The sequence below is a fragment of the Stegodyphus dumicola genome, chromosome 8 (genome assembly GCF_044657685.1).
Source record: "Stegodyphus dumicola isolate Sdum_Otavi_A_Nest chromosome 8, ASM4465768v1".
In the NCBI taxonomy this organism is placed as follows: Eukaryota; Metazoa; Arthropoda; class Arachnida; order Araneae; family Eresidae; genus Stegodyphus; species Stegodyphus dumicola.
The window spans coordinates 49,620,496-49,637,380 of NC_140775.1; the positions used below are offsets into that span (position 1 = coordinate 49,620,496).

Genomic DNA, 16,885 nt, shown 5'->3' on the forward strand with positions numbered 1-16,885 from the left:
AGACCAGTTTCATTAGCGTTGTAAATTTGTCCTGGAGATAACTTTTTATTATTAATCAGTTCAATGAATTCATCTGCAAATAGTTCTGCACCTTCAGTATCACCTGAAGCTTTTTCACTTGAAATTTTTAATTGCCTTATATAGTTCGACCGTCGCAAATGCAACCCTGGCTGGCATTCTACCAAAACACATAGATTTGCTCAGAAGGGGAATTATTACTTGCTGCGATGTGAAAAGCAAAAGTCTTCTCCGGAAAGAGAGAATTTATTTGGCGGTGGTGGCGGAGAGAAAGCCCCCATCCTTCCACCCTATTTTGAGAATTATTCGGTCTGAATGGTGCATGCTTGTTTACACTCATAGTCGCTGATGAGGCGGCCGAACTATACCATGGCAATTTTTAAATTTGGTAAACCAACCTGTCGAATATGTGTACTTAGTTTTTAAGTTCATTTCTTAATGAAACACTTTGGCTTGAGCCATTAGCACTGGACCCGTCAATGGCACGCCCTCGCGGCGACGCTGTCTGACCCATGCAGTCATCACTTTGTCATGATCGTCACTCTAGCATAATGAATAATATTTCAATTATTCATTGCGAGTGGGATATCGGAATCCACAAAAAATTCCTTTTTCTGTTTTCTTATATCATGTACATTTCCTTATGTCATATTATTTCCTCGTCAACATTGACTTTCCAATGCCATACTCCTTGCGTAATTTTGAGAGGGATAAAAAAATGGATAAAGCCCGAGGCCATACTTATTGTGCTTTATTCATTTTTTGTAAAATTCCACTTTTTGCTTGATGCGCACTAAAATATGCTTTCGCTTTGTAGATCCTGTTAGAATAGCTCCAGAATTAGAAACTCTTCGACATAAGCGAAAGTTCAAAATTTTAATTTTCATAAAATTGCTGTAATAATAACAGCCTGCAAAAAATAATAAGCTGGATCAAATCAGAAAGTTAAGCAGCAGCGCAATCAGCTATATTAACTGAAAGTTCTTGGAATCGGTAAAGTATAATTTTAGCCTAGCTTAACAGCATCTGCTATACATTATTGGCTTTGTTTCACGAGAATGTCAATGAGAGACAAGTTGTTCCGCTAAATTTTGTCTTGCTTCTATTGTGCACGAGACAATTAAGCCTAAATTGTATTATTTTAGTTAATTATTATACCAATGTCTATTTTTTGCACATGCTTAAGGATTATCTGAGTTCTGAATAAATAAATTCCCTCATATACTTAAGCTTACTGAGTGCCGGCACTAGATATTTTGGCATCTGATGCAGTCTGTGTGAGTCCTTAATTCTGCTACCAAGTTTAAGTTCTAAATTTTTGCCGCCCCTCAATTTTAGGTCCTAGGGCTTTCCCTAAACTCTAAAAATTTTATCATCTGTTAATTTTGTTACTCGGTGCTTATCTAAATTCCATAAATTTCATCTTCCCTAAATTCTGCTCTCTGGCGCAGTTATACAAGCTTTGGCACCAATTCTGGGTTTATGCGAATAAAAAATCAGTTATTCTTATTTCAAATAGCACTAAATGTCATCATTTTGGCCTATGAGTATCATTAACAAAATCTATTTTAGCATATGGGAAAAAAATTTTGTTAAATTTTTCCTTGCCAACATTTATTGCATTTAACCAAGCACCAAGCAGGCCAAATTATTGATCACACAAATTTATGCTAAAATGATTTCTTCAATAACAAGGTATTTTATTCAGTGCCGAAGTGAAATTAAAATTCAAGACTCTCCACATGTTTTATTATGAAGGGAAAAAATCAAATGTGCCTGCATAATGCCTTTAAAAAATTTCCTAAAAAAAAAAAAAAAAAGAAAAAGAAAGAAAGATTGTTGGTGGCTTTGAGATCCGGATTATAAATCATTCCGGATATTGGATGTCCGGATCTCTAAGTTATATTAATTAGTTATTTACGCTGATAAAGCTAGACCATTTAAAACTGAAGTTCACAAATTAAGATACTTATTTAAATTATGTAAATTTATAAATTTGATACATGTATTAAACTTAAAGTACACTGTGAAAAAAAAAAGGGGGGAGGGGCAGTTTTATATCTCCTGTTCTACTGGGGCAGTTGACAAAATTCAAATAGCGTTTTTCATGTCTCGAAAGTGCAACTTAGAATATATATTAGATTTACATATAGCATTGGTTTAACATGGGTATTTTGACACAAAATGACATGCCAATTTTTTTTTTTTTTCACTCGTGAATTACATGTTTATTTCTTTTTTTTTAATCTTAAATAAGTGCCAATAAAATGAAGTAATTCAGTAGTTAAAGGCTACCAGATTGCAAATATATCAAACAGACTTAAGTATACCTGAAAAATGTATACTGAAAAATTTACCTAAATTTTAAGCATTTTCTTTATATAGTTGGGAAATAAGTTTCTTATGCCTCTTATGAGAAAATGTAAAATTACTTTTATAAAACTTCTTCATCAAAACAGCAGAATTCGTTTTTATACCTTTTATACTTGTTGTTACATCTGTTTCTGGATTTCCATGGTCTTCCTCAAAAAAGCAAGAAATTAAACGTTGTGTCAAAGGACCCAAAGTCATACCATTACTTACTTCACTAGAATAACAGTTAAACATATTCATTAAAAATAAACATAAGAAACAGAATCACAAGTTATGTACAATACAAATTAAATGCAAAATTGACTTTAATGTAATAAATTCCTAATGGCATGCATGTTAATACTTAAAACAACATTAAATGCATATATATAAAACAGAAACAGGTAATTTAAAAAGTAAAATAAGAAATTATTTCAAAACAGTAATGACAAAACCATAACACATTATGCTGTTATGAAGATGACTTTCATACAATGTGTTTGTTAACAAATACGAAATATATAGGAAAAAATAACCATTTAAATTATTAAATATTAAATTTTCAAAATAAATTCAGAAAAGCAGTTAATCTGAGAAAACCTCCTAAAAAAACTCCATTTTTACTCATTACATGACTACTTACAAACTGATATTTTAAACTGGACACAATTTTATTAAAAAAATTTCTCTAGTTTTCTAAAATCTAGTTTTTTTTTTTTTTTTTTTTTTTTTTTAAATTTAAACTGTCAGTGCAATAAAATCTATTTTACATGGAAAAGTGAGGGAAAAAAACTCATAAGCTAATACAAAAAACTTTGCAATAAAATGCTTTCAGAATCTAGGCATAATTGCAAGTTTCTTTACTTACAAAAGACACATCTGGAAACAAAACAGAAACAATCAAACTGTTTACAAAATTGCAAACTTGTTGTTAAAATTTAAATTATCAACTTTTAAACTAGGAAATTAATAGCTTCATTATTAGTGTGGAAAGTTATCACTCTATTTAAAAATTTATTTATATAAGTAAAATAACCATTAAGCTGAAATAACAGACTTTTTTCGCCAAAATTTCTTCTAAATCCAATAGAGATTTTGACTAAAATTTACAAAGAAAAGTTAGCATGCACAGCTTCATGCTATATAAAGGGATAGCACAATTCATTATAAAATCATGATAACTTTTGCTAAGTTTTACAAATAAGCTAGAATTAACTAGGCTTGTGTTGCAGACAGACTGAAAAGAGGATAAGGATTTCCAGGAAATTTGATTTTCACTTTAATAAAGAGGTTAGAAGATTAAAATGAACATTAGCTAACAGAAAACTTTAATCACATTGCTCAACATTACTGTGGATCCAGTTGATCACATTCCACCTCAAATATTTCTATGATTTCAAATCAGACAACAACATTCCCATAACATCACATTTACATTCCTTGTGTAATATAACATCTATGCTGCTATGATACTCACATTCCTTAATGCCGGCAGGAGTATTCTACATTCCTGGAAAACACCTAGAGATATAAATGTTAAACTGAATCTTGATTTATCATTGAGTAGAACACAAAACTACTGTTTTAGAATCCAGTACTGATTCCATTATGTTCTCAGCACTACTTCAGGCAAAACCTTCGTTTTGAAGTCAGTGAAACAGAAGAAATAACATGAAAGTTCTTGTAACAAATAATGAGTATAAAATTAAATCAATAAAAAAGACAGCTAATAAAGCAAGTCTTCTAATTTTGACAATTTAACAATTCTCTACTAGGCAAGATATCCAACAGTATCAGTTATGGGACACGTGGTATTTATTTAGAAATATTTCAGAAATCACCGTAAAGTACTTGGCTTAATTAATATCCAAATAGAAAACCAAAAATACCCAGCAGTAAGCATAAGATGTACTAGTCTGGTGGAATGCTTGATAAGTAATATCCAAACAGAAAACCAAAAATACCCAGCAGTTTCAAATTAGATATTGTAAATACTGTCAATGAACTTGTTTTACTTTTAAATATTTGGATAAATTTTCAACTTTTTCATGAACATCTGCCTCTTGCAAGTACTTGTGTGACAAAATTTATGCCATATTGATTTTAAATGATTATAATTTGTGGTTTTTATCGCTTGGCAGAAAATTGTCATGTCTAACTGAAGCATTTAGTCATCATGCCACTTCTATAATTATTTGTTCTGCTTCTAAAAGCTCTCCATATTAAAAATATTTTTAAATAATACTACAGAACCATAAAAAGATGCTTTTATTACACTGATATTAAAAACTAAATTGCAGAATTCATGGGGAAATGAGTTTTATGCAAAGCTTTTGCCATATATCTGGATGATGTCATGTAATTACTTGTATTTCAGAAATAGCTAAATCTAATAGTGAAATTTAGATTTACTTTTTACTCATTTCATGAAAAAATATATATCATAAAAAAATCATTTTTTAAATGCAGTTAAGGATAACTTTGGATATAAACACAGTAAGTTTTATTTTGGGGGAAATTAGCTGAAGAGAGAGATAAATGCTTAAAATACCGATAATTACATAAATACATGGATAAAGAAAAATATTAAGCTTTAAAATAAAGTAATTATTTGCCGGACAAAAACAATGAGAAATCACACAATGTATCAAAGCAAGTTTTTAAAATATTTTACATGTAATATAATAAAAAAAATTCAGGCTTTTTTTTATTTTTTTCTGTAAGATTCTACAAAGTGAAAATGAACTAAAACACACTTTTCTCTTCAGTAAGGTGCTCTTCTGCTTGGGTCCTTAAATCTGATTTCATTTATTTACTTTATTAAGAAAGAATTAAGAGATTAAGTATCAAAGCGAATCAAAATATACAGAAAGACTCTACAACAGCAGCACCAACATTACTTCCACAGCACTGATTTAACTAAGTTGGAGTCTTTTTTTTTTAATGGGGGGTGAGATATAATTCTATAATATTAAATGAAAAATATAAAACTTTGACAAAAATCTAGATGGGAATCAGTTTGAATAAACCTATTAAGAACCCAAAAGTATTCATTCACTATAATCATATTGTAAATTACATGAAAAATTTCTTTAAAGTGAGCAAGTACTTAAAAGGTTAAACATTATCACACATAATCAGCGATGTTTTATAAATAATTCTTTTATTCAGTGTATTTACAATTATAGGGAAAAAATGATTTTTTAATTGATATATTTTGAAAAGGAAATAATCACACATTTTAAAAAGGCAAAGTATGAAATAAAGTTCAAAATGAAAACACATAAAAATGAAACACATAAAACAATTTATACAAAGAACAGTAATTATACAGATGTAATAGTTTAAAAATGCCCTAATATTTGTATCACTTAAAATATTGTTGTAATTAAGTACATGTTTAAAAATTTTACAATTGCTTCATGGTCACAACAATATACATATATTGAGTGAAAGAAAATCATTTTATGCATTAAAAACATGGCTATTTTAATACTACTACATATTTAGATGAAAATATCAGCTTGCAGCATAAAAAATAAATAACAGTAGCTGTACAGGCCCAGGCAACGGATTGAAGAGGAAAATAAGCAGCATTTTAAGGCTAATGCATGACTTTATTGTACACATTTAAATAAATGTTTTTGAAACTACTGAATGATAAAGTGAAACAATGATAACAATATAATAGCTAGTCATGCAAGTCTTAGTCAGAGCAATTAATAGTCTGAAATTCACAGTCTAAAACTGATCACTGATTCTAAATAGAGCAGTGATCACCAAACCATCGATAGCGAGCTACTAATAGCTTGCAGGGACATTTTCGGTAGATCATGTTAATGCTCCGGTTGGCTAACCTTGATTCCTCTATTGAGCTGACACTGATGACAACAACTGCCATTCTCAGCCTCATGGTTGACTGTATAAGCGTGAGGTTGTGTATATTTGTTAACTTGGATAGTTTGATACACATTGGTACCAAGCTAGGTCTGTTCTAACGATGGCATGTTCAAGCAAAAAGCAAAGGACTTATCACTTTCATTCAGAATGGGAAACTGATTACTTTTTTACTCTGGTAAAAGACAAAAGTGTGCATTTATGGTGCTATACAAATATATCAGTTCATAAAAAGTAAGGAATTCAACAAACGCTTCCAAGCTTTCAATTGTTTGTCAAATTGCCTTTGATAGAGATAAATGCTGAAGAGTTCTCTACTTGTGTTAAGGAACATTTTAATTTTCAAGAAGTCAGTGGAATTGATACTTACTGAGGCAGTGGAATTGATACTTATTGATTTTCAAGACGATTTATGTGTAAAATTACTTTCTTCAAGCTCAGAAAATATTTGAATTATTATAAGATTAATGATTATCTTTTTCCTAAAGAAAAATACCTCATTTTGGTCCAGGTTTGTCTAAACGTGAAGGCAATATTCAGCTCTACATAGCTGTGTGAAATTTCTTTTTCCAGTATGAAATTTATTAAAAATAAGCACAGATACAGACTCACCAATAAACATTTGCACAACTGTATTCGAATGGCAGCCACTACCTACTCTCTCCCAACACTAAAAAAAACTTGTTGATGACAAAAATGAGTTCTATGCTTCTTATTAAAGTTAATAAGGCTGATAAAAAAATCTGTCATTACATTTGTCCTTTATTACTAACTACATTTAAATTTCTTTCTTATGTACGATTCAATTTCAGTTCCTTTTTGTTATATACATATTAATTAAAATTAATTTCATATTTAGTAGAAATAATAGGCAATAAACAAATCTAAGATTTTTTTTTTAACTGGTAGTTCTTTTGGTTGGTAGCTTACAGTAGGATTTATAAACTATACAGTAGCTCAGAGGCTTCATAAGTTTGGCGACCACTGAAATAGAGGTTTAGTCATTTGCACGTGTAAAAAGTAAAATTGCAATATTTTATTTAATCAAGATTAATGATTATCATAAGATACACAGCTTATCAAAATTGTTAGCATAGTATAATGATGTGGAAACTCCACATAATTATCATATATGTGTCCCTAAATGACAGGGCCCACCAGTGGCCGAGCGGTAAAGACGCTGAACACTGGTAGTTCGGTCCGAGGTTCGAATCCCGCGAACGGGCTGGCTGCATGGGCGTTTTCGTGGTTTTCCCCATGTGTAACGTGTATACGAGCCAGTTTTCCTTAGAAAGTTCTCCCCGAAGGCATCCCTCCCTTTAGGCAGATAGCCCTTGTGTGCTTTGCCATAATTAAATAAATAATCCAATCCCTAAATGACTGAAATATATGAAAATCAAATTCTATGCACATTAAAAAAGACATGCACATCTCTCTCTCTCTCTACATGCATTTGTAACATAAAAAAAAAAAAAAAAAAAAAAAAAAAAAAAATATGAAGTACAAAATTACTAATTTTAATTTATCCTTTTAATTCCTGATTTCAATTTGGCTTTGTCTCCTTCCTGGAATCTAAAGTGAGTCTCGGAAAATCAATCCATTTTATATTTATGTAATCATGCTTCAATGAGACAGGTCTTGCCCAATAGGATTAAAAGACCTTTTTACTATGAATACCACTGCTACTATTACGCCCCCCTTTTTTCCACTCCGCTGCCTGTTGCTTAAAGATGTTGCTTTCCTGCTCTGCTTTGTCTCCACGGTCTGAAAATGTAAGCTTTCAAAATTGTGTGAGTGCATATGACATCCATGATATATGTGAAACTTTTAATTACAAAATAAAACTGCTTATGAATCAATGCCACCTCTGCTACGTTTTTCTTCTCCATCGTGTCATCTGATATATCTATGCTATCCTTAAGGCATCTATACCAAAATGTTACACACATACACTACCGGCATTAAAACTGCAATGCCAAGAAAGAGGGGACTGAAAATTATGCAAATTTCACGGTAGATGCATATTAACGAGTCAGGCGAACGACGTGAAATGTGCAACTCTTCAGCACATGTTGAAGAAGATACAAGGAAAGGAACCTGCAGAATGTTCAATTTTCATACCGTTATTTCTGCAATGGAAATGATCTTAGAAAATTTGTTCTTTTCTCAAAGGACGTGTGTAATAGCAGAGAATGCCAGGCTGTCATCAAAGGAGACAGTTCCAGCAGACAGACGATATTTTATGATGGACATGGTGATCAGACTGAGAAGGGCAGGTTCGTCCATATGGCAGAACGTCAGCTGACACACACCTGGATGCATTCACAAAGCACCGGTTGTGGCAACGATGGTTGGAAAAAAGAAATGTGGCAAGTTCGAGGGGTGCCAGTGCAGCCAGAGTGACATCAGCATGCGTGAATTGATGCATCCGCCGACAAGTGATGGCGCACATGCAAGCCATCTCTACCTCCATTCTGCAGCATGTTCAAGACACCCTAGATGTTCCCATATTGATCAGAATCATTTGTCATCAATTGGTGGCTAGTGGTTTGCACTCATGGCGTCCGTTAAGAAGACTGCCATTGACCCCACATCATAGACGCCAATGTCTGCAATGGTGCCGGGCTTGAGCGATGTGGATGATGCAATGGCACAGGGTCGTGTTCTCAGATGAGTCAAGCTTATGTTCCTCCAATGATAATCACTGCACATGAGTGTGGCACTGATGTGGAGTCAGATCCAATCCAGCAACAACTGTGGAACACGACACGATGCAACATCAAGTTATGGGGCGCAATTGCATATGATTCCAGGTTACAACCTCTAGTTAATATTCAAGGCACTACGACAACCCAATAATACGTGGATGATATGCTACAGCCAGTGACACACCCCTACCTTCAGGGTGTGCCCAATGCCCTTTATCAGCAGGATAATGCTTGACCACACACCAGCCAACATGCTCTGCAAGGTATGCAAATGCTTCCCTAGCCACCGTTCTTTCCTGATCTATCAGCAATCAAACACATTGGGGATGTGATTGGGTACCATTTGCAGACCTTGCCATTGTCGCATTCAGAAGACGAACTGTAGCAAATGTTTGACAAGGAATGGAAAGCTATTCCTCAAGACACCGTCAGTAGTCTCTGACTCTTTAACTAGACATGTTGCTTCGTGTATCTTCCCCCAAGGTGGTTCTACAACTTATTGAGTGTATGGTCTTCTTGCTCTGTATTATGCATATGATTTTGAAGTAAAGATCACTTATTGTTCGTTGCTGTCTCTCTCTGCTGCCAAGTTTCATCACCTTCTGGCCACTTCTTGGTGTTGCATTTTCAATGTTGGCTAGTTTATATATAATTCTGCAAAGACTTATGCTCCATATAAAAAACTGCACTAAAAACATACAATTTTTAATTTTGCTCAATTTTCCCTCTGGAATATTATTCCAAAGTGATAGATATTTACGTAATATATTCCTAGCATGCAATTTTACTATCATTTTTCACATATGATGTACTCTTGATTATCTATGTATTATCTGTGCATGGCAGTGCTCACATTATGCACAAGAGTGCATAAAAAACAAGCATGTGCTAGTCCAAGTATAATCTAAAATCCATTGAATTGCATCTTCAGGTTCAGTTTCAATGATTACCTCATACAATTCATTCAGCATGTGCAAGGCTTCAGGCCTTGGCTGTACTGCATGCCCTATTCAGAATATCAAGAGCTTGGTCGAAAGCAAAACAAATAACACTGGTTCGTTAAAGGAGAAATATTCTGCCTAATATAGAACTGAGATTTATCTAATTGTGAAGAAGTCGAGGCAATAACTGAAGTTATACACCAAAATACTGAAAATGAATATTTCTTCAAAAATGTCAATTAGGTAAACATCAAAGAATGGTTTGATGGCAATTCAACTGAGCCAGGTTTTCAATGCTTGAATGATACGGACATTATTTCAAATGTCACAAAAACAGAAGAGGCAAACAATGATATTGAAAATATATGCAAAGAAGATACTGACAATTACATAAATCCTGAGACAGCAATGACTTCTGCTGAAACTGCATTGGACTTCATCGATCAAAGGATATTTGAATACAATAACCAAATAGCACTTTGAAAAATATGCAATGAAATTCAACAAATATTTAAACATTCTCCCCCTCCAAAAAATACTGATTTCTTTAAGAAATAAACTCATACAATATGCATGAAAGTTTATAGCTTAGATTATCTGTTTTTCAATCTCCTGAGTCTGGATAATCAAAAGTACACTGTATTTTCAACTGGAGACAAGAATTGAGACAAATGTGAATTTGTCAAAATTTGATTTATCATGAATATTAATTATGAAAAATATTTAAAATGCACAAACAATAAATTTTAATAAGTTATATCAGAATATATTATGAATCATCGTTCTCATTATGACTTGTTTGAATTATATGGCAAACAGAAAAGATAACAATCAACATTTGGTGTTGATTTTACATCAAATAAGAAGGGTATGTTGGGTTTATTGAATACAGCAAAGCATACTAGGACTATCTTTGCAAGGGGATGCTTCATGGAGGACTTTCTGAGGAAAACTGGTTTGCACTCATAATTTACAAGGGGAAAACCACAAAAACTAATCATGCAGCCAGCCTGTTTGCCTGACACTGAAACCAGGTTAACTTCCAGTATTCAGTAGTCTTAACCACTGGGCCATTGGTGGGGCTCAAATAAGAATTTCATGCTGAATGAAAATTTTTTTAATATAATGCAAGTTTTATCTTATTAAACGATCTTCAAATCAACACTGCACTTCATTTTGAAAGTCTACAAATTATTAAATTCTATCAGGAAATAAAATGTCACCTTCACGTAACAAATTTAACACACACACACAACCCCCCCCCAAAAAAAACCCTCTTTTCCAGAACTCTTACAAACAGTTAGTTCCAGAAATCAGGACTATCTAAATTTACTTATTCTTATCATGTGAAGCAACTCCACGCCATTCTCATTCCACACAAATGATAGTTGGCCAAATTAAGTTCTTTTTTAATGATTTTGATTACATAAGACATATTTCACTCTCAATCAACAGTTTATTCCATTCTTAATCTTTTAAAATGCAATGCATTACAGATATAGAAACTTTTATGCCTAGAGAGGATACAATTTGCTTCATAGTTTCAAAATTTTCATGTTGCATCACTGACATTTTTCACATCCAATATTGTATCAAACTAAAATTTAAGCTTAAAAAAAGGTAAATTACACAATCAAATCTTAGCACAACTACTTACATTTTCTTTTATTTTTGTTTCTGTTGAAACTCCCTGTTGAATGATTGAAAAATTGAATAATGGATGTATTTTATCTAAATTGATAATTTTTAAAAATTAATAATTTTTTGGGCCAAAAGATCCATATGGAATTCTTATGATAAATGCTGAACTTTCTATGAATTTATTCCGATTTCATACTTGTTTATTAGGATGTTTGATTTAATATAAAACTCAATGTGTATCCCAAAGTGATAGAATGGCTCTATCACTTTGGGATACACTGTAATTCTGTATATTAAATGTACAATCTAATTTCTTATGTTTTTAGTTCTTCTTTATGGCTTGGAACATGAATTTGAGTTTAAAAATAATTTACATTCAGATATTCAAAATTTAACATGCATACAGAAATTTTCTGAATTCATAATTTACTTGTTTATATTACCTAAAATTCTGTTGTCAGTGCCATTATGCATACATAGGTAGACTTGCCTTTAATTGAAGCTAATCTTTGGGCTTGTTTTCTTAATTATGATGAATTTTATTTCATATATAGGGTTTGAGGTAGAACTATTACAACAAAAATTTAAAAAATTTGTATTTATGATGATCAAACTATGATGAAATTAATACTGATTTCAAACAAGTTAGGAATGAAGGAGGTCTTTAAACAATAATAACTTTGCAACAGTTCAAATCAAAAATTTAATTTTTAGTTCAAAAAATTTAACTATTAGTACCGAAATATTTGCAGATTTTTATGTCAGCAAGACTATAGTATAGAAATAAGACAGCTCATTTCAAATTTCTTAATAATTTATATTTATAATTATACGTTTGCAGGTGTAAACAAAACTATTTTTTTTTTTAATTCTCATTAATAGATTACACAATACTGATTTCAAGACTGAAGACTAATAAAGTAAACTACAAAATATTCACAAATAAAAGCAATTCATGCAGTGAGATACAGAGTATTCTTTAAAGAAAAAAAAAAAAAAAAAAAGAAGAAGATATTTATGTTTGTGGCTTACCTTATATTAGATAATCATTATCAGGATTGCATATTGCTCTCTTAAACAAATAAATTAATACTAAACTCACCAACAGCCATTAGATTTAATCATTTCCATTATGAAAACACAAGACTGTTTATTGTATACAATATTTCATTTACAGTTTTAATTTGCAGTTTGAGAATTTCATAACATACTACTGAAATAACTAACTGCATGTTGTAACGAATACAATTTAAGCTAGCTAAAATGCATAAAATGCTTCTGAAATAATGCACAGAATGCTTTTGAATGTCATCAAGCCACTGTTGCATTCATTGTAATTGAGGGGGAGGAAAGATTAAGTGATCATTAAATTTAATATTTTATTCAAATTTTTTAAAAACGAAGATCTTACATAGTTAAATTTTAAAGTAATTATCCATATTAAGTAGGACGAAAAGAAAGGCATCTCAGATGTATATACTTACCAATATTACAGCAAATGGACAGATATATACGAGTTTAGAAAAATAAATACATACGAGTATTTGCCTATAGAAGAATCAATTCTCTCTTTACATAGCTGTGTTCAAAGATCACACTTACTTTAAATCCTCTGAAATATGGTTAAAAACTTATCACAATAAACTAGATCATACCCAGAAATTCCAGAGAAAACTTCTCTCAGATATTTTTTTCATTCAAAGAAGATTTGGCTTTTGAGTATATCCTTTAAGTAAATCTTGGTGCAGTTCATTATAGTAGTAGCCTAATCCTGAAAGTAGGTTTAATTTCTAACATATTTTTTAAAAGTGCAGTCTTTAACTTTTGCTATTATATATCTAAACAGACAGATGACAATCTTTAAATATTTTAAACTTATTTAAATATTGATACTACAAACGTTTTATCAAAAAAGTCAAGCAACAGTAATTTACATTCTAAAATAAAAATATTTCAGTTCAAATATTACAAATCAAATGAAAAGCTCTACAAAAATTCTCTATTTAAATCCTGTGATTAATTAGTTTTTACTTTTTATGAAAATAATAAACTAAATGCTATGGCGATTTCTTTTTAAATAATTATAGGAAATTAAGACTAAAATAACATAAGCAAATAGGTAACATTTTCAAACAAGTAATTTAATGAACTACAGGCAGAATATTGAATTACGAACGGCAATCACAAATATTTGCTTGGTAAATACAGGTATAATACAAAGGAAAAAAATATAAAAAAAGAGGGAATAAATGTAAAAAGAATTAAGAGAAAACATAACTAAAAGGAAAGGATGGTAAATATCTAGGAGTGCTATACAAGTATTTAAAAGTTTATTACGCTTGTAGATAAATCTCAGATTATTAAAACAGGCAGTTAGTTCTATGATGCAAAACCTTAACTGCATCCACATCTAGGAAAAGACCACATTTAAAGTGAGCTTAAAAAGCTGTAAACAGAAACAGCGTTTACAAAGAAAATTTGTCATTTTCGTTTCAATATAGCTTTTAACTAGAATATAAGGTTTATTATTACTAAAAACACTGTTAAAGGAAACAAATGCCTCTGCTATTTAATCAGACTGTTTTACTTGAATAGGCCTTAAAACCATAAGAGCTTAGACAGAGTCAAAATGATTCTGAAAGCATATAAGTATAGGCCCGTTCAAGAGAACAGATTTGACAAAGCCGGTTCTTCCAATGTTTCCCATTCACACGGCGAACAAGCATTAACTGTGTCTCAGAATTGGAGGTAGAACTTGATTGAATGTTCCTACCTCTCCGGAGCAGGGCAAATGGGGAGATTTCCAATACTGCATTGCGTGATTGCACCGTTCACTTAATTTTAGCAAACAACATGGCTGATGAGCAACTGACTGCTCGCTGGACTGTCAGTGAAACAATCACTTTGATAGATATCTGGGGATGCGATATCATGAAAAAAAAAAAAAAAAAAAGATGGAACCGTACGAAATACGGAAATTTGTAAACAAGTACAGACAAGGTTATCTAATGCTGGGTACTCCAGAAATACAATTCAAATTAAAACTAAAGACACGCATATCGAATTCGACCAGGGGAATTGGTACCTTTTGAATGATTTTTTTTATTTAAGAACTTTCACCTACTTTTTATGAATATTATTAAATGGTTTTGTAAGACAAAGTGATTTAAAGGTGAAAAAAAGTTTTGCCAGTATTTTTTTTATTTATTTATTTTTATTATTATTATTTAAATTTTTGGAAATGTTTAATAATTAAAATGCTTTTCTTCTGCTACAATTTTCAATGTTTTTCCTCCAATTTTTTATTATATTTATTATAGTGTTCTTAATAACCTTAAGGATCGATTGTGCAATTAATGAATTAAGTTTTTAAGAAAAATTAAAAACATGTTTTTACGTAAAAACTTTGAAACAAATATGATTTCAATCACAATTTTACTTCAAATAATTTTTCTTTTCAGTATTTTGAAAAACCCATTCCTGTATCTATAAAGTATATGATTTTAGATAAGTGGTAAAAATATTAAATAATTTAGTCCATATAAATATAAGTTTTAGGTCCTTAAGTAAAAGGAATTTATTGAAAAAATGCAAACTAAGAAAACACAGTTTAAAGAATATAAACTGTCTAAATGGTCATAAAATCATTTCAAATTTCTTAAAAATTTTATTACTGAATTTCAATACTTACATATATACATATATATATAAAATAAAGCCTAGTGCTATTCAACTGGTTAATATAAACAAACTACAAGCTTTTATTTAAAATCTTTGTAAAACATGTTCAAAATAAATTTTAATATATGAATTAATTATAATAATATATTTTTTAAAACATTTATAATCAATAATTAAACATTTATAATATTAAGTTGCTGTTTTATTCATTTTTTCAAAAAGCAAAGTTTGAAATTTTAAGAGCCTTAAAATATATTATTTAAAACCGTTCAGCAGCATAAGTGATTTCTTTTCTTCTTTTAACAATTTGATCTTGTACATAAATTGCATTTTTAATTAATTTAGGTGTATTTTCATTAATTAATTTTTTCCCTTGGGCTTGAAAAACTGTTGTGTACCTTAACTGGGGACTCTTGGCTCAGCGGTTATGGAAAGGGGGGAAAATTATCGAATCAAGTCTTGACGACTAGGTGATTAGTACTCTATTGCAGGGCAGGCAGGGAAATGGTCAGGACTTCCTTTCAATCCAGTACCAATGCTCTAAGCGTTAGAATGCAGGATGCACTCTAATCACTTTCATACTGCAAGGTAGATGAATGCAGTTTTCCCAAGAAAAAAAATATTTTATCTTCAGATCAAATGTATGCTACAACTAGAAAATTTTGTTCTAAAAAGTGTTCCATTTTATGATTAAAATAGTTTTTTTAATTTGCACATAGATTATGCACTAAAAAATAAGCAAAGCAATTGGAGTTAAATATATTCACTTGTCATCATATCGAAAATTCAGCGAGTTAAAATATTCAAACATTTCCTGCAAACAATATATACACTTTCATTTTTAATAGTATTATTATTCTAATGTTAAAGAGCAAATTAAATAGAGTTTATTTACTACAAAGAAACTAAAAACTTTACTAAAAAGTATTTTCAGATTCCAAACTGAATGTTATTACTTTGACACCTCTGGTAACATTCATTTCTGGAGAGAAAGAAATTGGTCACTGCATTTGTACTGCACTAAAAATTTACAATGCGTGAGCCAAGAAATTTTTTATTTATTTTTCTTCCATGTGGCGTTGCAAATAGCGGTCCCAGAGTTGATCTACCTTTACATCAGGCATATAAGACGCTTAATTTTCTTTTTTTTTTTTTTTTATTTTTTATTTTTATACCGCTTCATAGTTTTTGATTCAAGAAAGAAATGCAGATGCAAACCCTGGAGCTTTAAAAAATAAAATCCTTGTTGAGTTTTAATGTATTCAGTAACAAAAATTTAGTTTTATAACTTAGCGATATAAGATATTACTTTGTATGATAGCTGGTCGATGATTTATATTGCTACACCATTTTTTCTTTGAATGCAAAATTGCATATACAGGAACGCATTGATATTTTAGAAAGTAAATATCTTTGTCAAATAACGAAATATTTCTTCAGTTTTTTATGATCTACATTTTCAGAATGCTAAAATCACCTTTGAGGTATCAAACTGTTACGCGAAATTTTCAGATCTCAAGCTATTTACAGTTGTTTTCTTTGGGAGTAATGAAGTTGGGAATGAAGATTCGTACTGAGTTGATGAATATTAATGAAGATTCGCACTGAGGATTAAATTCAGGGAACTAAAAAGTGGTACACATCTGA

General features: G+C 30.8%; 1 protein-coding gene across 2 annotated transcripts in view; it reads right to left on the bottom strand.

Annotated features, from left to right (window-relative positions):
• Positions 1 to 16,885, bottom strand: part of LOC118201886 (transcriptional adapter 3-B-like) — a 120,053-nt gene that overhangs the window by 26,839 nt on the left and 76,329 nt on the right. For both annotated transcript variants that reach the window (XM_035374047.2, XM_085821830.1), the window contains one exon: positions 2,496 to 2,605. In XM_035374047.2, coding sequence (XP_035229938.1) covers positions 2,496 to 2,605 — 110 coding nt within the window. The remainder of the gene's footprint in view (positions 1 to 2,495; positions 2,606 to 16,885) is intronic.